Source organism: Pristiophorus japonicus, chromosome 6 (assembly GCF_044704955.1).
Source record: "Pristiophorus japonicus isolate sPriJap1 chromosome 6, sPriJap1.hap1, whole genome shotgun sequence".
NCBI lineage: Eukaryota > Metazoa > Chordata > Chondrichthyes > Pristiophoridae > Pristiophorus > Pristiophorus japonicus.
Window position 1 is genome coordinate 253,796,184 of NC_091982.1, and position 26,015 is coordinate 253,822,198.

Genomic DNA, 26,015 nt, shown 5'->3' on the forward strand with positions numbered 1-26,015 from the left:
TAAAGGTGGCCGGGCAAGTTGATAAGGTGCTTAAAGCAGCTTATGGGTTACTTGTGTTTATAAATAGAGGAATAGAATATAAAAGCAAAGAGATCATGCTGGAACGTTATAAATTACAGGTCAAATGGCCGCCTTCAGTGCTGGGATTTTCTATCATTCTATGATTATTAAACTTTTCTAGTCACTGACCAAGAATATCGTTAAAACATCCAACTGGTGGCTGGCTGGGAATCGAAAGTACGAACAATGACAGACAGGTAAAGATCACCTGGTCCATCCAGCCTGTCCCACACAATTGCGATACCCCCATGTATCACAACATACACACTCCACCCCTCCCGAAACCGTGTGATCTTCTGGGAGAGGTAAAAAAAACAGATAGAAAAGCCAAACCAATTTGGGGAAAAAAAATCTGGGAAATTCCTCTCTGACCCATCTACGAGAATTACAGTCTCTGTCACAGGTGGGCCAGACAGTGGTTGAAGAAAAAGGTGGGTGGGGAGTCTGGTTTCCTTATGTTGATTGAGGGATAAATATTGGCCCAGGACACCGGAGATAACTCCCCTGCTCTTCTTCGAAATAGAGCTATGGGATCTTTTACGTCCACCTGAGAGGGCAGACGAGGCCTCGGTTTAACGTCTCATCCGAAAGACGGCACCTCTGACAGTGCAGCGCTCCCTCAGCACTGCACTGGAGTGTCAGCCTAGATTTATGTGCTCAAGTCCCTGGAGTGGGACATGAACCCACAACCTTCTGACTCAGAGGTGAGTGTGCTGCCCACAGACACAGCTGAAACAGGTCTCGCCACCACCGAGGAAGGTTAGCCAATTTACCTGTTCCAAGTCATCTGCTATTTTGGAGAAGTTTGCCCTTCTGAAATCCGGTACGAGTTGCAGGTTGTCAGTACCTTTAGTTCTATGAGCCAATTGGAACCGTATCATGTTGCGATCACTGTTGCCCAGATGTTCCTAAATGGAGGCCTGATACGAGGTCAGGCTCGTGACTAAACACCAGATCCAATATATGATTATCCCTAGTTACTTCATTAACATGTTGCATCAGGAAACAGTCTTTCAGTCAATCAATTTTCCAGATGCATTTCCCACCACAACAGCAGGTAAACCATCGTGCCGCTGAATGCCAGGAAAATTAACTTCCATTTAGCTCAGAATGGATAGCTAGCTGGTTTCAAGACAGAAAGCAGAGAGTAGGGGTAAAGGGTAATAATTCACAGTGGCAGAAGGTGGGTAGTGGTGTTCCACAAGGATCAGTGCTGGGACCACTGTTGTTCACAATTTACATTAACAATTTAGACTTTGGAATCAAAACCACAATATCTAAATTTGTGGATGACACGAAATTTGGGCGGGCGGGGGGGACGGGGGGGTGGTGGTGGGGTGGTGGTGGGATAGTCAATGCTGAGGAGGACGGCAACAAATTCACTAGGGATGAGGAGGAATTTCTTCTGAGGGTTGTAAATCTGTGGAACTCTCTGCCCCAGAGAGCTGTGGAGGCTGGGTCATTGAATATATTTAAGGCGGAGAAAGACAGATTTTTGAGCGATAAGGGAGTAAAGGGTTATGGGGAGTGGGCGGTGAAGTGGAGCTGAGTCCATGATCAGATCAGCCATGATCGTGTTGAATGGGGGAGGAGGCTTGAGGGGCCAAATGGCCGACTCCTGCTTTTATTTCTTATGTTCTTAAATTACAAGAAGACCTCAATAAACTTGCATATAATTGGCAAATGAAATTCAACATCGATAAATATGAGGTACTACATTTTGGTTAGAAAAATGGAGAGGTCACTTATTACTTTTCGAATCATAGAAATTTACAGCACCGAAGGAGGCCATTTCGGCCCGTCATGTCCGTGCCGGCCAACCAAGAGCTCTCCAGCCTAATCCCACTTTTGGTCCGTAGCCCTGTAGGTTACGGCACTTCAGGTGCACATCCAAGTATTTTTAAAATGTGGTGAGGGTTTCTGCCTCTACCACCCTTTCAGGCAGTGAGTTCCAGACCCCCACCACCCTCTGGGTGAAAAGTTTTCCCCTCAAATCCCCTCTAAACCTCCAACAAATTACTTTAAATCTACGCCTCTAATTGTTGACCCCTTTGCTAAGGGAAATAGGTCCCTCTTATCCACTCTATCTAGGCTGCTCATAATTTATACACCTCAATAAGATCTCCCCTCAGCCTCCTCTGTTACAAAGAAAACAAACACAGCATCTCCAATCTTTCCTCATAGCTAAAATTCTCCAGTCCAGGCAACATTCTCGTAAATCTCCTCTGTACTTTCTCCAGTGAAATCACGTCCTTCCTGTAATGTGGTGATCAGAACTGTACGCAGTACTCTAGCTGTGGCCTAACCAGTGTTTTATTCAGTTCAAGCATAATCTCCCCGCTCTTGCCTTTATTAGCTGAGGCATAGAATACAAGTATTCCTTATGCCTTCTTAACCACCTTAACCACCTGGCCTGCTACCTTCAGGGACCTGCAGACCTGCATCTCAAGATCTCGTCCCTCTACACTTCTCAGCGACCTACCATTTAATGTGTATTCCCTTGCCTTGTTAGCCCTCCCCAAATGCATTACCTCACACTTATAAAATAGAAAATAGGTGCAGGAGTAGGCCATTCGGCCCTTCGAGCCTGCACCACCATTCAGTAAGATCATGGCTGATCATTCATCTCAGTACCCCTTTCCTGCTTTCTCTCCATACCCCTTGACCCCTTTAGCCGTAAGGGCCATATCTAACTCCCTCTTGAATATATCCAATGAACTGGCCTCAACACTCTGCGGTAGGGAATTCCACAGGTTAACAACTCTGAGTGAAGAAGTTTCTCCTCATCTCAGTCCTAAATGGCTCACCTCTTAAACTTAGACTGTGTCCACTGGTTCTGGACTTCAACATCGGGAACATTCTTCCTGCATCTAACCTGTCCAGTCCTGTCAGAATTTTACATGTTTCTATGAGATCCCCTCTCTTCCTTTTAAACTCCAGTGAATACAGGCCCAGTCGATCCAGTCTCTCCTCATATGTCAGTCCTGCCATCCCGGGAATCAGTCTGGTGAACCTTCACTGTACTCCCTCAATAGCAAGAATGACCTCCTTCAGATTACGAGACCAAAACTGAACACAATATTCCAGGTGAGGCCTCACCAAGGCCCTGTACAACTGCAGTAAGACCTCCCTGCTCTTATACTCAAATCTCCTAGCTATAAAGGCCAATATACCATTTTCCACCTTCACCGCTTGCTGCACCTGCATGCCAGCTTTCAATGACTGATGAACCATGACACCCAGGTCTCGTTGCACCTCCCCTTTTCCTAATCTGCCGCCATTCAGATAATATTCTGCCTTCGTGTTTTTGCCCCTAAAGTGGATAACCTCACATTTATCCACATTATACTGCATCTGCCATGCATTTGCCCACTCACCTAACCTGTCCAAGTCACCCTGAAGCCTCTTAGCATCCTCCTCACAGCTCACACCGCCACCCAGCTTAGTGTCATCTGCAAACTTGGAGATATTAGACTCAATTCCTTCATCTACATCATTAATGTATATTGTAAATAGCTGGGGTCCCAGCACTGAGCCCTGCGGCACCCCACTAGTCACTGCCTGCCATTCTGAAAAGGACCCGTTTATCCTGACTCTCTGCCTCCTGTCTGCCAACCAATTCTCTATCCACATCAGTACATTACCCTCAATACCATGTGCTTTAATTTTGCACACAAATCTCTTGTGTGGGACCTTGTCAAAAGCCCTTTGAAAGTCCAAATACACCATATCCACTGGTTCTCCCTTGTCCACTCTACTAGTTACATCCTCAAAAAATTCTAGAAGATTTGTCAAGCATGATTTCCCTTTCATAAATCCATGCTGACTTGGACCGATCCTGTCACTGCTTTCCAAATGTGCTGCTATTTCACCTTTTAATAATTGATTACAACATTTTCCCCACTACGGATGTCAGGCTAACCGGTCTATAATTCCATGTTTTCTCTCTTCCTCCTTATTTAAAAAGTGGTGTTACATTAGCCACCCTCCAGTCCATAGGAACTGATGCATAGTCGATAGACTGTTGGAAAATGATCACCAATGCATCCACTATTTCTAGGGTCACTTCCTTAAATACTCTGGGATGCAGACTATTGGGCCCCTGGGATTTATCGGCCTTCAATCCCATCAATCTCCCTAACACAATTTCCCGTCTAATAAGGATTCCCTTCAATTCCTCCTTCTCACTAGACCCTCAGTCCCCTAGTATTTCCGGAAGGTTATTTGTGTCTTCCTTTGTGAAGACAGAACCAAAGTATTTGTTCAACTGGTCTGCCATTTCTTTGTTCCCCACTATAAATTCACCTGAATCTGACTGCAAGGGACCTACTTTTGTCTTCACTAATCTTTTTAATTTTCACATATCTATAGAAGCTTTTGCAGTCAGTTGTTATATTCCCAGCAAGCTTCCTCTCATACTCAATTTCCCCCCTCCTAATTAAACCCTTTGTCCTCCTCTGCTGAATTCTAAATTTCTCCCAGTTCTCAGGTTTGATGCTTTTTCTGGCCAATTTATATGCCTCTTCCTTGGACTTAACACGATCCTTAATTTTCCTTGTTGGCCATTGTTGAGCCACCTTCCCCGTTTTATTTTTTTTCTAGACAGGGATGTACAATTGTTGAAGTTCATCCATGTGATCTTTAAATGTTTGCCTATCCACCGTCAACCCTTTAAGTATCATTTGCCAGTCTATGCTAGCCAATTCACATCTCATACCATCAAAGTTACCTTTCCTTAAGTTCAGGACCCTAGTTTCTGAATTAACTGTGTCACTCTCTATATTAATAAAGAATTCTATCATATTATGGTCACTCTTCCCCAAGGGGCCTCGCAGAACAAGATTGCTAATTAGTCCTTTCTCATTACACATCACCCAGTCTAGGATGGCCAGCCCTCTAGTTGGTTCCTCAACATATTGGTCTAGAAAACCATCCCTAATACACTCCAGGAAATCCTCCTCCACCGCATTGCTACCAGTTTGGTTAGCTCAATCTATGGGCCCAAGTTTTGGGCCGCGCCTAGAACGGCGCAGCCCGGATCTGGACTCCCGTTTTTCGCGCCACAAAGTGCGCCTAAAAAAAACTCTCCTATTCTCCGGCTCCCTGCTGGTCCTCTGGAGCCGGGCACGGCGCAGCACGAGCTGTAGGGGGCGGAGCCAGGTCCCTGCGCTAAAAACAGTGCTGGGACCTCTGCACATGCGCGCTACAGTGGCCGCGCATGTGCAGAAGCTCCAGGCGCCCAAAACTGTGTTGGAGGGGCCCGAAGCAGGCAGCCCCTAGCCCTGGCTGAATGGCCTCACTGGGACTCCATGGATAAGGCTGACTCCCACGCCCAGCTCCTGCTTCCTCCCGACCGGACCTGAACTGACTTGCCTCCCGCTCCCCCGCCCCCGGACCGGACCCGATCCGCGCTCCCCCCCACACACACCTAAACTGACCTCTTCCCGCCACCAACCCGACCCGCGCTTCCCCCCGCCCCCCCCACTCACACCTGAACTTACCTCCCCCCGCCCCCCGACACGACCCGCGCTCCCGCCCCCACCCGGACCGGACCCGACCCAACCTGACCTCCCTCCCCCCGCCCCCGACACGAACCGACCCGGCCACCCTCTCCCCCGCCCCCCCCGAACCGAACCTCCCTCCCACCACCACCACCCCGACCGACCCGACCTGACCTCCCGCTTCTCCCCCCCCCCCAACACCGACCCGACCCAACCTGTGCTCCCGACACCGACCCCGACCCGCGCTCCCGCCCCCCGCCCCCACCCGGACCGGACCCGAACCAACCTGACCTTCCTCCCCCCGCCCCCGACCCGAACCGAACCGACCTCCCTCCCACCACCACCCCGACCGACCCGACCTGACCGCCCTCTTTCCCCCCCGCCCCCCGACCCGAACCGAACCGACCTCCCTCCCACCACCGCCGCCCAGACCGACCCGACCCACCTGTGCTCCCGACACCGACCCCGACCCGCGCTCCCCCTGACTGGACCGAAGCTCGCAACCCCGGACCCCGGACCCGATCTGACCCGACGCCACCTACCTGTAAATCCGGTGCTGGGGACGGGCCCCGCCTGAAGTCTTGGGCCCGGCCTTGCCTGGCCCATTCAGCCCCCCCCCACTCTTCTCCTCCCCCCCCCCCCTTCTCCTCTCTTCCCCCCCCCCCCCTTCTCCTCTCCCCCCCCCCCTTCTCCTCTCCTCCCCCCCCTTCTCTTCTCCTCCTCCCCCCCTTCTCCTCTCCTCCCCCCCCTTCTCCTCTCCTCCCCCCCCTTCTCCTCTCCTCCCCCCCCTTCTCCTCTCCTCCCCCCCCTTCTCCTCTCCTCCCCCCCCTTCTCCTCTCCTCCCCCCCCTTCTCCTCTCCTCCCCCCCCTTCTCCTCTCCTCCCCCCCCTTCTCCTCTCCTCCCCCCCCTTCTCCTCTCCTCCCCCCCCTTCTCCTCTCCTCCCCCCCCTTCTCCTCTCCTCCCCCCCCTTCTCCTCCCCCCCCCTTCTCCTCTCCTCCCCCCCCTTCTCCTCTCCTCCCCCCCCTTCTCCTCTCCTCCCCCCCCTTCTCCTCTCCTCCCCCCCTTCTCCTCTCCTCCCCCCCCTCTCCTCTCCTCCCCCCCTTCTCCTCTCCTCCCCCCCCTTCTCCTCTCCTCCCCCCCTTCTCCTCTCCTCCCCCCCCTTCTCCTCTCCTCCCCCCCCCTTCTCCTCTCCTCCCCCCCCTTCTCCTCTCCTCCCCCCCCTTCTCCTCTCCTCCCCCCCCTTCTCCTCTCCTCCCCCCCCTTCTCCTCTCCTCCCCCCCCTTCTCCTCTCCACACACAACCCCCCCTTCTCCTCTCCTCCCCCCCCTTCTCCTCTCCTCCCCCCCCTTCTCCTCTCCTCCCCCCCCCCTTCTCCTCTCCTCCCCCCCCCTTCTCCTCTCCTCCCCCCCCTTCTCCTCTCCTCCCCCCCCCTTCTCCTCCCTCCTCCCCCCCTTCTCCTCTCCTCCCCCCCCCTTCTCCTCTCCTCCCCCCCCCTTCTCACCTCTCCCCCCCCCTTCTCCTCTCCTCCCCCCCCCTTCTCCTCTCCTCCCCCCCCTTCTCCTCTCCTCCCCCCCCCTTCTCCTCTCCTCCCCCCCTTCTCCTCTCCTCCCCCCCCTTCTCCTCTCCTCCCCCCCCCTTCTCCTCTCCTCCCCCCCCTTCTCCTCTCCTCCCCCCCCTTCTCCTCTCCTCCCCCCCCTTCTCCTCTCCTCCCCCCCCTTCTCCTCTCCTCCCCCCCCTTCTCCTCTCCTCCCCCCCCTTCTCCTCTCCTCCCCCCCTTCTCCTCTCCTCCCCCCCCTTCTCCTCTCCTCCCCCCCCTTCTCCTCTCCTCCCCCCCTTCTCCTCTCCTCCCCCCCCTTCTCCTCTCCTCCCCCCCCTTCTCCTCTCCTCCCCCCCCTTCTCCTCTCCTCCCCCCCCTTCTCCTCTCCTCCCCCCCCTTCTCCTCTCCTCCCCCCCCTTCTCCTCTCCTCCCCCCCCTTCTCCTCTCCTCCCCCCCCTTCTCCTCTCCTCCCCCCCCTTCTCCTCTCCTCCCCCCCCTTCTCCTCTCCTCCCCCCCCTCCTCTCCTCCCCCCCCTTCTCCTCTCCTCCCCCCCCTTCTCCTCTCCTCCCCCCCCTTCTCCTCTCCTCCCCCCCTTCTCCTCTCCTCCCCCCCCTTCTCCTCTCCTCCCCCCCCTTCTCCTCTCCTCCCCCCCTTCTCCTCTCCTCCCCCCCCTTCTCCTCTCCTCCCCCCCCTTCTCCTCTCCTCCCCCCCCTTCTCCTCTCCTCCCCCCCTTCTCCTCTCCTCCCCCCCCTTCTCCTCTCCTCCCCCCCCTTCTCCTCTCCTCCCCCCCCTTCTCCTCTCCTCCCCCCCCTTCTCCTCTCCTCCCCCCCCTTCTCCTCTCCTCCCCCCCCTTCTCCTCTCCTCCCCCCCCTTCTCTCCCCCTCTCCTCCCCCCCCCTTCTCCTCTCCTCCCCCCCCCTTCTCCTCTCCTCCCCCCCCCTTCTCCTCTCCTCCCCCCCCCTTCTCCTCTCCTCCCCCCCCCTTCTCCTCTCCTCCCCCCCCCTTCTCCTCTCCTCCCCCCCTTCTCCTCTCCTCCCCCCCCCTTCTCCTCTCCTCCCCCCCCTTCTCCTCTCCTCCCCCCCCTTCTCCTCTCCTCCCCCCCCTTCTCCTCTCCTCCCCCCCCTTCTCCTCTCCTCCCCCCCCTTCTCCTCTCCTCCCCCCCTTCTCCTCTCCTCCCCCCCCTTCTCCTCTCCTCCCCCCCCTTCTCCTCTCCTCCCCCCCCTTCTCCTCTCCTCCCCCCCCTTCTCCTCTCCTCCCCCCCCTTCTCCTCTCCTCCCCCCCCTTCTCCTCTCCTCCCCCCCCTTCTCCTCTCCTCCCCCCCCCTTCTCCTCTCCTCCCCCCCCCTTCTCCTCTCCTCCCCCCCCCTTCTCCTCTCCTCCCCCCCCCTTCTCCTCTCCTCCCCCCCCCTTCTCCTCTCCTCCCCCCCCCTTCTCCTCTCCTCCCCCCCCTTCTCCTCTCCTCCCCCCCCCTTCTCCTCTCCTCCCCCCCCCTTCTCCTCTCCTCCCCCCCCCTTCTCCTCTCCTCCCCCCCCCTTCTCCTCTCCTCCCCCCCCCTTCTCCTCTCCTCCCCCCCCCTTCTCCTCTCCTCCCCCCCCCTTCTCCTCTCCTCCCCCCCCCTTCTCCTCTCCTCCCCCCCCCTTCTCCTCTCCTCCCCCCCCCTTCTCCTCTCCTCCCCCCCCCTTCTCCTCTCCTCCCCCCCCCTTCTCCTCTCCTCCCCCCCCCTTCTCCTCTCCTCCCCCCCCCTTCTCCTCTCCTCCCCCCCCCTTCTCCTCTCCTCCCCCCCCCCTTCTCCTCTCCTCCCCCCCCCTTCCTCTCCGCCCCCTCCTCCATAGAGAGTGTTTCTCCCGGTGCTGCAGTCGGTAAGTAGAAAATGTTTTATTTCTTGATTTTTAAATTTTTTTCCCTTTATTATGAAGTGTCTAATGTTTGTAAACCTCCCTTAAACCCCCCCCCCCCACCCACCCCATTCCCTACGCCTGATTTTCTAAGTGTAGACAAGGTTTTTCTGAGTGTACAAAAATCTACACTTACTCCATTCTAAGTTAGTTTGGAGTAAGTTTTCACTGCCTAAACTTTCAAAATGGGCGTAAGTGGCCGGTCCCGCCCCCTTTTTGGAAAAAAAATCTGTTCCAAACTGAAACTGTTCTAACTGACTAGAACTGGAGCAAACTAAATGCCGAGAATTGCAATTTCTAACATACTCCATTCTAAACCAGTTGCTCCAAAAAAACAGGAGCAACTCGGGCCAAAACTTGGCCCCCATATGTGGATTAAAGTCGCCCATGATAACTGCTGTATCTTTATTGCACGCATCCCTAATTTCTTGTTTGATGCGGTCCCCAACCTCACTACTACTGTTTGGTAGTCTGTACACAACTCCAACTAGCGTTTTCTGCCCTTTGGTATTCCGCAGTTCCACCCATACAGATTCCACATCATCCAAGCTAATGTCCTTCCTTACTATTGCGTTAATTTCCTCTTTAACCAGCAACGCTACCCCACCTCCTTTTCCTTTCTGTCTATCCTTCCTGAATGTTGAATACCCCTGGACAGTGAGTTCCCCGTCTTGGTCACCCTGGAGCCATGTCTCCATGATGCCAATTAGATCATATTCATTAATTGCTGCCTATGCAGTTAATTCATCCACCTTATTACGAATACTCCTCGCATTGAGGAACAGAGCCTTCAGGCTTGTCTTTTTAACACACTTTGCCCCTTTAGAATTTTGCTGTAATGTGGCCCTTTTTGATTTTTGCCTTGGGTTTCTCTGCCCTCCACGTTTACTTTTCTTCTTTCTATCTTTTGCTTCTGCCCTCATTCTACTTCCCTCTGTCTCCCTGCGTATATTCCCATCCCCCTGCCATATTAGTTTAACCTCTCCCCAACAGCACTAGCAAACACTCCCCCTAGGACATCAGTTCCGGTCCTGCCCAGGTGCAGACCGTTTGGTTTGTACTGGTCCCAGCTCCCCCAGAACTGGTCCCAGGAATTTGAATCCCTCCCTTCTGCACCACTCCTCAAGCCACGTATTCATCTGAGCTATCCTGCGAAAACTTCTCTGACTAGCACGTGGCACTGGTAGCAATCCTGAGATTACTACCTTTTGAGTTCCTACTTTTTAATTTAATCCTAGCTCCCTAAATTCACCTTGTAGGACCTCATCTTGTTTTTTTACCTATATGCACCACGACAACTGGCTGTTCATCCTCCCCCTCCAAAATGTCCTGCAACCGCTCCGAGACATCCTTGACCCTTGCACCAGGGAGGCAACGTACCATCCTAGAGTCTCGATTGCGGCCGCAGAAACGTCTGTCTATTCCCCTTACAATAGAATCCCCTACCACTATAGCTCTCCCACTCTTTTTCCTGCCCTCCTGTGCAGCAGAGCCACCCATGGTGCTGCTGCCCTCCCCTGATGAGTCAACCCCCCCCTCCCCCCAGCAGTACCCAAAACTGATTGAATTCCATTTGCCACTGTTCTACCCATCTGACCAGTTCATTGATATCTTCCTGCAGTCTACAGCTTTCTTCTTCATTATCAACCACACAGACAATGCATCATCTGCAAACTTCTTAATCATACCCCTACATTCAAGTCTAAATCATTGATATGTACCACAAAAAGCAACAGACCTAGTACTGAGCCCTGCGGAACCCCACTGGAAACATCCTTCCAGTCACAAAAACACCCATCAACCATTGCCCTTTGCTTCCTGACTCTGAGCCAATTTTTAATCCAACTTGGCACTTTGCCCTTGGATCCCATGGGCTTTTACTTTTGTGACCAGTCTGCCATGTGGGACCTTATCAAAAGCCTTGCTAAAATCCACATACACTACATCAAACGCACTACTCTCATCGACCCTCCTGGTTATCTCCTCAAAAAATTCAATCAAGTTAGTCAGACATGACATTCCCATAACAAATTTATGCTGACTGTCCTTGATTGATCCATATCTTTCTAAATGAAAATTTTTCCTGCCCTCAGAATTTTTTCCAATAATTATCCCACCACCGAGGTTAGGCTGACTGGCCTGTAATTACTCGGTCTATCCCTGTCTCCCTTTTTAAACAAAGGTACAGCATTAGCAGTCCTCCAGTCCCCCGGCACCACACTTGCAACCAGAGAGGATTGGAAAATGATGGTCAGAGCCTCTGCTATTTCTCCTCTTGCTTCTCTTAATAGCCTGGGATACATTTCATCCAGGCCTGGGGATTTATCCACTTTCAAAGCTGCTAAACCCCTTAATACTTTCTCTCTCACTGTTAATTTCATTTAATATTTCACACTCCTCCCTGATAGCAATATCTGCATTGCCCCTCTTTTTTGTGAAAACAGATACAAAGTATTCATCAAGAACCATACCCACGTCTTCCGCCTCCACACACAGATTATCATTATGGTCACTAATAGGCCCTACTCTTTCTCTAGTTATCCTCTTGCTTTTAATGTATTTATAAAACATCTTTGGATTTTCCTTGATTTTACTTGCCAAAATGTTTTCATGCTCTCTCTTTGCTTTCCTATTTATTAATTTCACCCCTGGACTTTCTACACTCCTCTAGAGATTCTGCAATATTGACCCCTCGGTATCTATCAGAAGCCTCCATATTTTTCTTTATCCTACCCTGTATGCCCCTCGACATCCAGGGGGCTCTAGATTTGTTAGTCTCGCCCTTTTTTTTTAAAGGGAACATACTTGCTGTGAACCCTCCGGATCTCCTCCTTGAATGCCTCCCACTGCTCTGACACTGATTTACCTTCAGTACTGGTTGAACCTCTCTGGTCCGGGACTCTCTAGTCCGGAACCATCCGTGGTTCGGCGTTAGTTTGTGGAGCTGCTGTTGCTTCCCTGGGCCTGGGCTCGGAGTTCATTGTAATGCTTAGCGACTCACGTTGCTCCCTCATTGTGCGATTGTGGGACTTGACGGCGCAGTGAAAGGGCATCAGACCCGAGGCGGACAGACAGACAGAGAAATGACCAATCACCAAACTTCCCTGCCTCAGCGATCACCAGCACCGACCTCCCGCGGTTCGGAAAATTCTCTCTTCTGGCACCGGTCATGTCTCGACGGTGACGGACCAGAGAGGTCCAACTTCTAGCAGTTTCCAGTCCACTTTGGCCAAATCACCTCTAAGGTTAGCAAAATTGGCTTTCCCCCAATTGAGAACTTTTATTTGGAAAATTCCTGGAAAATAAGAATCTAAATGAGGCAGAGGAGCAAAGGGATTTCTGAGCACAACTCACTAAACGTAGTGTCACAGGTTAGTAAGGCCATAAAAAAGCAAACCAAGCACTAGGGTTTATTTCTAGAGGTATAGAATTGAAAATTTATGCTAAACGTGTATCGAACCTTGGTTAGACCATACTTGGAGTTCTGCGTACAGTTCTGGTCACCATATTATAAAAAGGATATAGAGACACTGGAGAGGGTGCAGAGAAGATTTACAAGGATGATGCCAGAAATGCAAGGGTATACCTATCAGGAAAGGATGAACAGGTTGGGTGAGGGATGACCTAATAAAGGTCTTTAAAATCATGAAATCCTTTGGTAGAATGGATACAGAATGTTTCCACTTGTGGGGAAGAGCAAAACTAGAGGCCATCAATATAAGATAGTCACCAAGAAATCCAATAGGGAATTCAGAAGAAACTGCTTTATCCCGAGAGTGGTGAGAATGTGGAATTCGCTACCACAGGGAGTGATTGCAGTGAATAGTATAGATGTATTTAAGGGGAGGCTAGACAAGCATATGAGGGCGAAGGGAATGGAGGGTGATACTAGATTTAGATGAGGAAAGATGGGAGGAGGCTCGAGTGGAGCATAAATGCTGGCACAGCCTGGATGGGCCGAATGGCCTGGTTGGGCCGAATGGCCTGTTTCTGTGCCGTTTATCCTGTGTAATACATTGGACTCACATTGCAGAATAGGTCAGGGAGCAGCAGTAAGGCCCACTGTTCCACTGGCCAGTCAGTCTTACTACAATCTGAACACCCTGTTTATATTTTCAGAACCTGAAGGAATTGTACCTGGAAAACAACGAGATTGAGTTTTTGCCATCAACAATTGGGTTGCTGCAGAACTTGACTGTGCTTGACTGCCATGAAAACCGTCTGTTGGAATTACCTGGATCCATTGCGGACATCCAAGGTACTCAACTCTGTCTGTCAGCCTGTCTCCACCTCGTCCCATGTGGACACAGGCATACAACCGCAACAAGATGCCAGCTTCAATCGCTAGTCTGTGCTGAGTCATCTGGTCCCACGATGCTTCAAATCCTCACCTAGAAAAAAACAATATTTTTGGAACAGTTCAGCATTGAGCATTGATTGGTGCGGGGGCCTCAACTATTTACAATCTATATTAATGACTTGGATGAAGGCACCAAGTGTAATGTAGCCAAGTTTGCTGACGATACAAAGATGGGTGGGAAAGCAAATTGTGAGGAGGACACACATAATCTGCTAAGGGACATAGACAGGCTAAGTGAGTGGGCAAAAATTTGGCAGATAGAGTATAATGTGGGAAAATGTGAGATTATCCACTTTGGCAGGAAAAAAAAAAATTATTTAAATGGAGAGAGATTACAAAATGCTGCAGTACAGAGGGACCTGGGGGTCCTTGTGCGTGAAACACAAAGTTAGTATGCAGGTACAGCAAGTAATCAGGAAGCCAAATGGAATGTTGGCCTTTATTGCAAGGGGGATGGAGTATAAAAGCAGAGAAGTCCTGCTACAACTGTACAGGGTATTGGTGGGACCACATCTAGAGTACTGCATACAGTTTTCGTCTCCGTATTTAAGGAAGGATATACTTGCATTGGAGGCTGTTCAGAGAAGGTTCACTAGGTTGATTCCGGAGATGAGGGAGTTGACTTATGAAGAAAGGTTGAGTAGGTTGGGCCTGTACTCATTGAAGTTTCGAAAAATGAGAGGTGATCTTATTGAAACATGTAAGATAATGAAGGGGCTCGACAAGTTGGATGCAGAGAGGATATTTCTACTCGTGGGGGAATCTAGAGTTAGGGGGCGTAGAATTGAGAACTGAGATGAGGAGTAATTTCTTCTCAGAGAGTCATGAATCTGTGGAATTCTGTACCCCAGAGAGCTGTGGAGGCTGGGTCATTGAATATATTTAAGGTGGAGATAGACAGATTTTTGAACGATAAGGGAGTCGAGGGTTATGGGGAGCGGGAGGGAAGTGGAGCTGAGTCCAGGATCAGATCAGCCATGATCTTGTTGAATGGCAGAGCAGGCTCGAGAGGCCAATGACCTACTCCTGCTTCAATTTCTTATGTTTATTGCTGGCTAGACAGTGGAGTTATGAGAATATAGACATTTCCTTCATGACCTGCCCTCCAGACAGTCCCACCTCCTCCATGGACCATAGTTCCACGGTCACTGCTCTCGATTTGTACCCTAACCAATTGGCCATTGTTGATGCGAGTATGGACAGGGCTACAGGCTGTCCTCCCCGCATAGTGGTGGAGCAAGAACCTCAGGAGACTAAGTGGGTGGACAGCGCCAATTAAATAGTTCTGACGAAAGGTCATCAACCTGAAATGTTAACTCTGTTTCTCTATGAACTTGCCTGACCCACTGAGTATTTCCAACATTTTCTGTTTTTAATTTCAATTAAATGGTTGATTGTGTTTAGCCTGAGGAAGGAATAGATCACGGACAATAAACCCTTTCCCCATTTTAAATTTTTAGTTTGCATTCATATAATGAAAATTAAAGCTATCGGGACACAATCAACCAATCAACATTCAGATATTCCTTAATCGACAGGTGATTTTAAAAAAAAGAGATTTAGAAAAATGGTGAGAATCAGAATCATAGAAAATACGACCAATGACGGACTGGTAAAGCCCATCTGGTCCATCGAGCCTGTCCCACACAATTGCGATACCCCGCGTATCACAACATATACACCCCACCCCTCCCGAAACCGTGTGATCTCCTGGGAGAGGTAAAAAAAAAAGATTAAAAAACCCAGGCCAATTTGGGGGAAAAAAATCTGGGAAATTCTTCTCCGACCCATCTAGATGATTGAAACTAGTCCAGGAGATCACTCTGGCCATTAAATTCCCTGCAGCACTGACCTTCTGTAAGAGTTAATCTCCGTCGCAGCCAGAAACAAATTCAGCTTTTGCTTGAAGGAGTTCAATCAATCTGCATCCACTACATGAGAGGGCAGCTTGTTCCAGAGGCTGACTGTTCTCTGTGAAAAGATCCACCTCCTGACATCTAACCTCGATCTAGCCTTATATAACTTAAATTTGTGCCCCCTGGTCCTGTCTAACCTATTTAATTGAAATAAACGTTTAACTGGAACACTGTCTATTCCCTTCATTATCTTATAAACCTCAATCATATCCCCCCCCCCACCCCCCTCAAGTCTATGCAGCTCTAAGGTAAAGAGTCCCAACTCTTTTAACCTATCTTGATAACTAAGATGCTTTAGACTTGGAATTAGCCTCAATATCACCCACCATGTGAGGAGACCAAAACTGGACACAGTATTCCAAGTGCGGCCTGACTAAGGCCTTGTACAAGGACAAAACAGTACACCTCGTCTTATACTCAATTGTCCTATGGATGCACCCCAACACCCTATTTGCTCTTGCTATCGCTGCACGGCATTGCTCGTGTACCTTTAAGGATGTGTGCACTGGAATGTCCAAATCTCTTTCTATCTTCACCATCTTTAATGCCTTTCCCTGGAAGGTGTATGAATGTTGAGCATTTGCCCTGCCCACATGCATACACTGCACTTATCTAAGTTATACATCATTTTCCAGTCATGAGCCCAGTCTCCCAACACGTTATGATCTGCCTGAATCAGACGAGCCTCTCCTACACTTCTAGCACTCGCACAGATCTTGGTAACATCGGCAAATTGTGCCGCCAACTCCTGAATCCAGATCATTAATAAAAATAGTGAAAAGCAACGGTCCCAACACTGATCTCTGGGGGACACCACTGGTGACCAGTCTCCAAACAGATCCAAATCCATCTATAACTACTCTTTGCCTGCGTCCTGCCAGCCAGTTCTGTATCCAGCTCAACATATTATCACTAATATTCCAGAGGCTCCGATCTTATAGAGAAGCCTCTTGTGCAGTACCTTGTCAAAAGCTTTTTGGAAATTTCAGTAGATAATGTCTACTGGGCTTCCCTCATCCACCAACTTTGTAACTTCTTCAAAAAATACAATTAGATTTGTGAGAAATGACTTTTTTTTTATGAAGCCATGTTGAGTGTCCCTAATATATCCCTCCCTATCCACATGATATATTGCATCCCTTATGATTCTTTCAAGCAACTTCCCTATTACTGATGTTAAACTGATGGGCCTACAGTTAGCCGGATCTGCCTTGTCACATTAGCCTCCTTCCAATCTGTAGGAACCATTCCAAAGCGCAGTGAGGTATTAAACATACAGGCCAGGGGCTCGTACAGCACATGTCCCATGTCCCATCTTCCGGAGGACCCTCGAGTGGATATCGTCCGGCCCTGCTGCTCTATTTATTTTAAATTCTTAATTCTTTTTAAAACAATATGCTTATCTATGTAATGTTACTGATAAAACTAATATTATTAAATTCTAATATTTGAGCATGATGTTAAAGGGTGAATATTGATGCAAAGTACTCATTTAATATTTCCGCTATACTCAGTGAGTCCTTTGTAACCTATCCTCGAACACCCTTCAGTGGCCCAAAACAGTCTTTGATAGTTCTCTGACTCTTCACATAACTAAAAAAGCTCTTCACAATCCTTTTTTCCATTAGCCTTTTTGCTGATCGAAGAGCAGCCATCGTTTGCTTTAGTTGTTCCTTGTATTCAACCCTATTCATTTGAGTGTTAAATGTCTTTAATTTATAGCAACATTTTTGTTTCGAAATTATTTGTCTTTGTACAGAGCCAGTCAGCCATCTCGGCTTTTCCTTATCACATTTCCTTCTTTTGATTTTGGGTACATGTTTGTTTTCCACATTTTTAATCTTATTCTTAAAAACTTTCCATTTATATTCAACATCGGTCACATCACTACTGCGGAGGGTTAGCCAATTTACCTGTTCCAAATCATCTGCCATTTTGGAGAAGTTTGCCCTTCTGAAATCCGGCACGAGTTTTCGGTTCTCAGTACCGTTAGTTCTACTAGCCAATTGGGACTGTATAATGTGATCACTGTTGCCCAGATGTTCCCCCACATGGAGGCCTGATAAGAGGTCAGGCTCACTACGAAACACCAGATCCAATATATGACTTGGATGGTTACAGCACAAAAAGGAGGCCATTCATGCCGCCTCTCTGCAAGAGCACCTCAGCTAGTTCCACTCCCCCGCCTTTTCCCCGTAGCCCTGCAAATTCTTTCCTTCAGATACTTATCCATTTCCCTTTTGAAAGCTGTGATATGAGTCTGCCTCCACCACCCTCTCAGTGCATTCCAAATCCTAACCACTTGCTGCATAAAAACGTTTTTTCTTATGTCGCCTTTGTTTTTTTGCCAATCACCTTAAATCTGAGTCCTCTGGTTCTTGACCTTTGTGCCAGTGGGAACAGCTTCTCTCTATCTACTCTGTCTAGCCCCCTCATGATTTTGAACCTCTATCAAAGTAGCGGAAAAGCCCATTAGGCAGCGAGAACCCGCCGACTCGTCTGCTTAAAGCTCACAAGCTTCTCTACAAACCACCTAACTAGCTCTTTATACTTTCAGGCCCAAGCTGTTCCCTAGTAACTCTATTACCCTTCCCGCCAAGTTCCCCATCATTTGCCGTCTTACTCTAAACGCCTGATCTTTAGCGTGTGCCCCCACAGATTTGGATTGATCATTGGAGACAAAATCTTGCCTGGATAAGTTTTGTCGAATATTGAAATATCATCTCCAATCAACAAGTGTAGAGGGCTGGGTGCTGGGAACAGGATAATCGACAAAGGACCAATTGTGTGCAATGGAAGAATTTGAAAATAAGCTTTAAGTAGCTTTAGCTTTTTAGAAAGAAAAGTACTCTTACTAAACTTAGTGCATTCCCACAGGCTTGCAGATGCTTCTAGTGAACTGTAATCGAATATCTAATCTCCCAGCGAACTTGGACCAACTGCAGAAACTGGAAGTCCTGTCCCTGGAAAGAAACCCATTGGAAAAGGATTTAGGTGAAATTTGCCAGCAGGGAATTTCTGCCATATTCCAATACTTACAGATAAAGAGGATCCAACATCTCAAGGCAACCAAGGTACTCTCTGACTGAGATTTAAAGGCTAGGTCAAAAAAATGGCCTGGGTTTTAGGCTACACCTTTGTTTTGGCAGAATTGAAATAAAGAGAGGGGAAATCAGCCAGGGTTCCTGCTCCTGATCACTGTCCAGTGACCCCTGGGTTGGAGAGAGAGGGAAATCAGCCAGGGTTCCTGTTCCTGATCACTGTCCAGTGACCCCTGGGTTAGAGAGAGGGAAAATCAGCCAGGGTTCCTGCTCCTGATCACTGTCCAGTGACCCCTGGGTTAGAGAGAAGGGAAATCAGCCCAGGTTCCTGTTCCTGATCACTGTCCAGTGATCCCTGGGTTGGAGAGAGAGGGAAATCAGCCAGGGTTCCTGCTCCTGATCATTGTCCAGTGACCCCTGGGTTAGAGAGAAGGGAAATCAGCCAGGGTTCCTGCTCCTGATCATTGTCCAGTGACCCCTGGGTTAGAGAAAGCGGAAATCAGCCAGGGTTCCTGTTCCTGATCACTGTCCAGTGACCCCTGGGTTAGAGAGAGGGGGAAATCAGCCAGGGTTCCTACTCCTGATCACTGCCCAGTGACCTCTGGATTAGAGAGAGAGGGGGAATCAGCCAGGGTTCCTGTTCCTGATCACTGTCCAGTGACCCCTGGGTTAGAGAGAGGGAGAATCAGCCAGAGTTCCTGCTCCTGATCACTGTCCAGTGACCCCTGGGTTAGAGAGAGGGAAAATCAGCCAGGGTTCCTGTTCCTGATCACTGCCCAGTGACCCCTGGATTAGAGAGAGAGGGGGAATCAGCCAGGGTTCCTGCTCCTGATCACTGCTCAGTGTCCCCTGGATTAGAGAGAGAGGGGGAATCAGCCAGGGTTCCTGCTCCTGATCACTGCCCAGTCAATGCATGTCGTGTGAGGGCAGGATTGGTGTGTGCTGCTCCGGCTGACCAGCTGAACAGCCCAGTGACCCTCACACACTGATGAGGGGCAGGATACAGGGGAGGCGGGTAACGGAGAATCACAGAGCAGGGAGGGGAGGGTAAACTGATTGAATGAAGGGGAGAAAGAGCGGGCGGTGAAGTAATTCCGCGGTGAAACCAGAGGTGGGAGGAACTTTGAATCCACCAGTACCAAATGATAACTCACTGAAATTGCACCAATAACTAATAGTAATGGTGGTAACACTCAGGTTCTCCTCATAACTAACAGTACTGCAATAACTTGCTGATAGTCCAAATATAACTGGTAGTGATGGATGCCCGATATCCTACTTGTAATTAGTAGTGCTGCAATGACCCACTGATAGTCATCCGGAAACCGCAGCCCGACTGCCCCGCACTGCACAAGGTCGGTCAGGCACAGTCGTGCTCCTGATCTCCTTGAACTCTGGTTTGGGCCCGGTTCTGGTTGCGGTTGTGTGTGAGGGCGTCGACTCTGAGCTGGGAGCCTCAGTCCGAGCTATCTGTACTCTGACTTCACACGTCTCAGACCGGGGCCTCCCAGACCGGGGCCCGAAAAGCCGCTTAGCACCAACATTTCTAAAACTCTCCATGAGCACCAACTCAAAAAAGGAGAGTTTTCATAGAATGATAGAAATTACAGCATAGGAGGAGGCCGTTCAGCCCCCAATGTGCTGATGCACTTTCCTGTAACCCCACTCCCCAAAGATCTTTTTATATTCCCACTATTCAAATATTTATCCAATTTCCTTTTAAATGATCTTGTCTCTGCCCCAATAACCACTTGTGGTGAAGCATCCCTCGGTCTAATAGCCCTCAATTTAAGAACCTTCCTCCTCCATTCCCACTCAGCTCTTCCAGTGTGAATCCTCGTTTTCCATTCTCGTTCCCCATTCCACCAGTGGAAATAATCTTTAACTATTTATGCACAGTAAGATCCCCAGGTTTCACTCGCCCCTTTACTGGCTGCTCCCACTCATCATGTTGCTGCTTCCCGGGCTCTGCATGAAATGCTGGGCCCCATTGCCCCCCTGTACCAGTCTGCTGACCTCTGCTCTCTGTTCAAGCCAGGGCCACATCTCTCACCACGCCATCTCTCTATTCCCTCCCTCGCTCCCCCTGGCTGCTTCTCCACCAGCCTGTCACCCACAAGCAGAGAGCTACAGACCGATTCCTCATTCAGTGTTTATTCCTCCATCGGATAGGTCCAAGCGTGGTGGCGTGGAATGATGGTGCGGAAGGAACTGGGACCATTCAAAAACTTGTTTCCAAAGAAGGACAAGAAAGGGAAGAAAGTCAAAGGGAAGAACAAGTAATCAAACACTTGCAACTGTGAAATCAGATGAGAGAAATGTGAATGTATAAACGCTGGAAGTGCTGACAATCAGGCTTCAGAAAACGGGCTCATTTATTGAGCTCAATGGACATGAGGACAAAAGACTTGTTTCCACAAGAGCCAGTACACTTTCTTCGAATCCAACTACAGGCCACCCTCAATAGAATTGGTGGAATGTGAAAATTGTGCATAGAATTATAGATACCACAGGGATGTGCCAAAACCGCCAACAGCGAATCACAGCCTGATTAAACCAGCTGCTGATTTGCTATCGCGGAAGACTAGTTTCACCTCCTCTAGCAAGTTCAAAGGTCATTCTCTGAATTGTCTGCTTGTTGGTAGTTAAAGCACAATCTGTTGATAGGTATGTTCAGTGATGGAGTGAGTGACAGAACATGCTAGATGCTCAGTCTCCAGTGTCTGACATAAACCTCCTGGCACCTCTGTTCAGTGATTTGTACTTTAAAACACTTTAAAACCGACACTTTGCCTTTAACTAATTTTACATTGACAACAACCTTCCTTCACACAGCACTTGCAACAAAAATCTACTTTTTAATGTTTACCTTGTATTGTCAGAAATAGCATGTAAGGAGTTAAATCCAGAGGGGTCACAGGATGTTTTCAGTGACTTGGACTGTGTGATGTTAGGCAGAGTCAACATGGATTTATGAAGGGGAAGTCCTGTTTGACAAATTTTCTGGAATTCTTTGAGGATGTAATGAACAGGGTGGATAAAGCGGAACCAGTGGATGTGGTGTATTTGGACTTCCAGAAGGCATTTGACAAGGTGCCACATAAAAGGTTACTGCACAAGATAAAAGTTTACGGGGTTGGGGGTAATATATTAGCATGGATAGAGGATTGGCTAACTAACAGAAAACAGAGAGTCGGGATAAATGGTTCATTCTCTGGTTGGCAACCAGTAACTAGTGGGGTGCCACAGGGATCAGTGCTGGGACCCCAACTATTTACAATCTATATTAACGACTTGGAGGAAGGGACTGAGTGTAACATAGCCAAGTTTGCTGACGATACAAAGATGGGAGGAAAAGCAATGTGTGAGGAGGACACAAAAAATCCGCGAAAGGACATAGACAGGCTAAGTGAGTGGGCAGAAATTTGGCAGATGGAGTATAATGTGGGAAAGTGTGAGGTCATGCACTTTGGCAGAAAAAAATCAAAGAGCAAGTTATTATTCAAATGGAGAAAGATTGAAAAGTGCTGCAGTACAGCGGGACCTGGGGGTACTTGGGCATGAAACGCAAAAGATTAGTATGCAGGTACAGCAAGTGATCAGGAAGGCCAATGGAATCTTGGCTTTTATTGCAAAGGGGATGGAGTATAAAAGCAGGGAAGTCTTGCTACAGTTATATAGGGTATTGGTGAGGCCACACCTGGAATACTGCATGCAGTTTTGGTTTCCATATTTACGAAAGGATATACTTGCTTTGGAGGCAGTTCAGAGAAGGTTCACTAGCTTGATTCCGGAGATGAGGGGGTTGACATATGAGGAAAGGTTGAGTAGGTTGGCATCTACTCATTGGAATTCAGAAGAATGAGAGGCGATCTTATCGAAACGTATAAGATTATGAGGGGGCTTGACGAGGTGGATGCAGAGAGGATGTTTCCACTGATGGGGGAGACTAGAACTAGAGGGCATAATCTTAGAATAAGGGGCCGCCCATTTAAAACAGAGATGAGAAATTTCTTCTCCCAGAGGGTTGTAAATCTGTGGAATTCGCTGCCTCAGAGAGCTGTGGAATCTGGGACATTGAATAAATTTAAGATAGAAATAGACAGTTTCTTAAACGATAAGGGGTTATGGGGAGCGGGCAGGAAATGGAGCTGAGACCATGATCAGATCAGCCATGATCTTATCGAATGGCGGAGCAGGCTCGAGGGGCCGTATGGCCTACTCCTGCTCCTATTTATTACAATCTTATGTTACTCTGGTCTCCAGTTAAATAAAGCACAATGGGATGTCTCGCTGTTAATTGCTGGAACCACTGGAATCATATTCAATCAACCAGGTTACATTCTTTGAAGTAAGAGAAAGAGTAGCCAAGGGTAATGCAGTGCATGGAATATACATGGGCTTTGAAAAGCCTTTAATAATGTACTACATAGTAGGCTCATGTTGTAATTTCAAATACAAAACAGAAAGCAGAGAGAAGGGATGAAGGGTGGTTACTCAGATTGGCGAGGGTGGGAAGCAGTGTTGTACACAATCGGCGCTGGGACCTGTGTTGTTGTACACAATCGGCGCTGGGACCTGTGTTGTTGTACACGATCGGCGCTGGGACCTGTGTTGTTGTACACGATCGGCGCTGGGACCTGTGTTGTTGTACACGATCGGCGCTGGGACCTGTGTTGTGGCACACGATCGGCGCTGGGACCTGTGTTGTTGCACACGATCGGCGCTGGGACCTGTGTTGTTGCACACGATCGGCGCTGGGACCTGTGTTGTGGCACACGATCGGCGCTGGGACCTGTGTTGTGGCACACGATCGGCGCTGGGACCTGTGTTGTTGTACACGATTGGCGCTGGAACCTCTCTGTTGTGGCACACGATTGGCGCTGGAACCTCTCTGTTGTGGCACACGATCGGCGCTGGAACCTCTCTGTTGTGGCACACGATCGATGCTGGGACCTGTGTTGTTGCACACGATCGGCGCTGGGACCTGTGTTGTGGCACACGATCGGCGCTGGGACCTCTCTGTTGTGGCACACGATCGGTGCTGGGACCTGTGTTGTTGCACACGATCGGCGCTGGGACCTGTGTTGTGGCACACGATCGACGCTGGGACCTCTCTGTTGTGGCACACGATCGGTGCTGGGACCTGTGTTGTTGCACACGATCGGCGCTGGGACCTGTGTTGTTGCACACGATCGGCGCTGGGACCTGTGTTGTGGCACACGATCGGCGCTGGGACCTGTGTTGTGGCACACGATCAGCGCTGGGACCTGTGTTGTGGCACACGATCGGTGCTGGGACCTGTGTTGTTGCACACGATCGGCGCTGGGACCTGTGTTGTTGCACACGATCGGCGCTGGGACCTGTGTTGTTGTACACGATCGGCGCTGGGACCTGTGTTGTTGCACACGATCGGCGCTGGGACCTGTGTTGTTGCACACGATCGGCGCTGGGACCTGTGTTGTTGCACACGATCGGCGCTGGGACCTGTGTTGTGGCACACGATCGGCGCTGGGACCTGTGTTGTGGCACACGATCGGCGCTGGGACCTCTCTGTTGTTGCACACGATCGGTGCTGGGACCTGTGTTGTTGCACACGATCGGCGCTGGGACCTGTGTTGTTGCACACGATCGGCGCTGGGACATGTGTTGTTGCACACGATCGGCGCTGGGACATGTGTTGTTGTACACGATCGGCGCTGGGACCTGTGTTGTTGCACACGATCGGCGCTGGGACCTGTGTTGTTGCACACGATCGGCGCTGGGACCTGTGTTGTGGCACACGATCGGCGCTGGGACCTGTGTTGTTGCACACGATCGGCGCTGGGACCTGTGTTGTGGCACACGATCGGCGCTGGGACCTGTGTTGTGGCACACGATCGGCGCTGGGACCTGTGTTGTGGCACACGATCGGCGCTGGGACCTGTGTTGTTGCACACGATCGGCGCTGGGACCTGTGTTGTTGCACACGATCGGCGCTGGGACCTGTGTTGTTGCACACGATCGGTGCTGGGACCTGTGTTGTTGTACACGATCGGCGCTGGAACCTCTCTGTTGTGGCACACGATCGGCGCTGGGACCTCTGTTGTGGCACACGATCGGCGCTGGGACCTCTCTGTTGTGGCACACGATCGGCGCTGGGACCTGTGTTGTGGCACACGATCGGCGCTGGGACCTGTGTTGCACACGATCGGTGCTGGGACCTGTGTTGTGGCACACGATCGGTGCTGGGACCTGTGTTGTTGCACACGATCGGCGCTGGGACCTGTGTTGTTGCACACGATCAGCGCTGGGAAATGTGTTGTTGTACACGATCGGCGCTGGGACCTGTGTTGTGGCACACGATCGGTGCTGGGACCTCTTGTTGCACACGATCGGTGCTGGGAAATGTGTTGTACACGATCGGCGCTGAGAAATGTGTTGTTGTACACGATCGGCGCTGGGACCTGTGTTGTTGCACACGATCGGCGCTGGGACCTGTGTTGTTGTACACGATCGGCGCTGGGAAATGTGTTGTTGTACACGATCGGTGCTGGGACCTGTGTTGTGGCACACGATCGGTGCTGGGACCTCTTGTTGCACACGATCGGTGCTGGGACCTGTGTTGTTGTACACGATCAGCGCTGGGAAATGTGTTGTTGTACACGATCGGTGCTGGGACCTCTGCTGTTCACCGTTTATATAAAATGATTTGGACTTGAGAATCAGAAGTGCAATTTCAACATTTGCGGATGACACCAAATTGGGGAGTGCAGTTAACACAGAGGAGGACTGTGGCAAAATACAGAAAGATAAACTTGCAGAGTGGGCGTGTAATTGGCAAATGAATTTGAATATCGAGGCTTGTGAGGGAAGAGCAATAAGGTCACATACTTGGCCCAGAAATTGGGTCATTTGCGCCTCCCGTTAGCACCCCTGCTAAATTCGGCTCGGAGTTTAGCAGCGGCAGTACCGCTAGCACCCCGGACTCATTGGGCACCGCTCCCTGCGCTGGGCGATGACACCGAGAGCTTCAGGGAATGCGTACCCGACGACCGGACGCTCACGGGGCGGAAATTAAAGGGGAGGTGTGCTGCAGTAAAAAAAAAAATCCTCTGGTTTTTCTTCGGCACCCCGTTGGTGCTCCGTGCCGTGACGTGTCAGTCCGGCGCTCTGCTCGAGCGCCAGGCTGTTGGCATAGCAATCTCACTGCCCCTTTCCCCACTGCAGAATTTGCAGCTTGTTGGTGAGAGGGGAGCGACCTATCAAAAGCCCAGCGGGAGATCGAGAGCCAGCGTATCGGTGCAGCTACAGCGGGAGAGAAAGCAAAATAGAAGTAGAAAGTAATCAAAAAGTGACGTCACAGCCAATGAGGTAAGTGATTGGCTGGTGATTGGTGAGTAGCTTTTCTTTTCTTTTTTATATCAGTAAGTGAACTGCAACATTGTTATTACCAATTTAAGTGTATCTAAGGTTAAGGCATGGCAGGAGAGCTCGGTCACGTGATATGCTCCTCCTGTACCATGTGGGAACTCGGGGACACTTCCGGTGTCCCTGGGCGCTACGTGCGTGGGAAGTGTATCCGCCTCGAGCTCTTGACGGTCCGCGTTGCGGAATTGGAGCTGAGGGTGGATTCACTCTGGAGCATCCACGATGCTGAGAATGACGTGAGTATCACGTGTAGTGAGTTGGTCTTACCGCAGGAGAAGGGTCCACAGCCAGATAGG

General features: G+C 50.2%; 1 protein-coding gene across 1 annotated transcript in view; it reads left to right on the top strand.

Moving 5' to 3' along the window:
• The window catches only part of LOC139266300 (leucine-rich repeat and IQ domain-containing protein 4-like), a 45,905-nt gene extending 24,862 nt beyond the window's left edge, over window positions 1-21,043 (top strand). The window contains exons 3-5 of the mRNA XM_070884123.1: window positions 13,112-13,250; window positions 18,146-18,342; window positions 20,482-21,043. Of these exons, the coding sequence (XP_070740224.1) occupies window positions 13,112-13,250; window positions 18,146-18,342; window positions 20,482-20,592 (447 nt within the window). The 3' untranslated portion in view covers window positions 20,593-21,043. The remainder of the gene's footprint in view (window positions 1-13,111; window positions 13,251-18,145; window positions 18,343-20,481) is intronic.
• The last annotated feature ends 4,972 nt before the right edge of the window (window positions 21,044-26,015 follow it).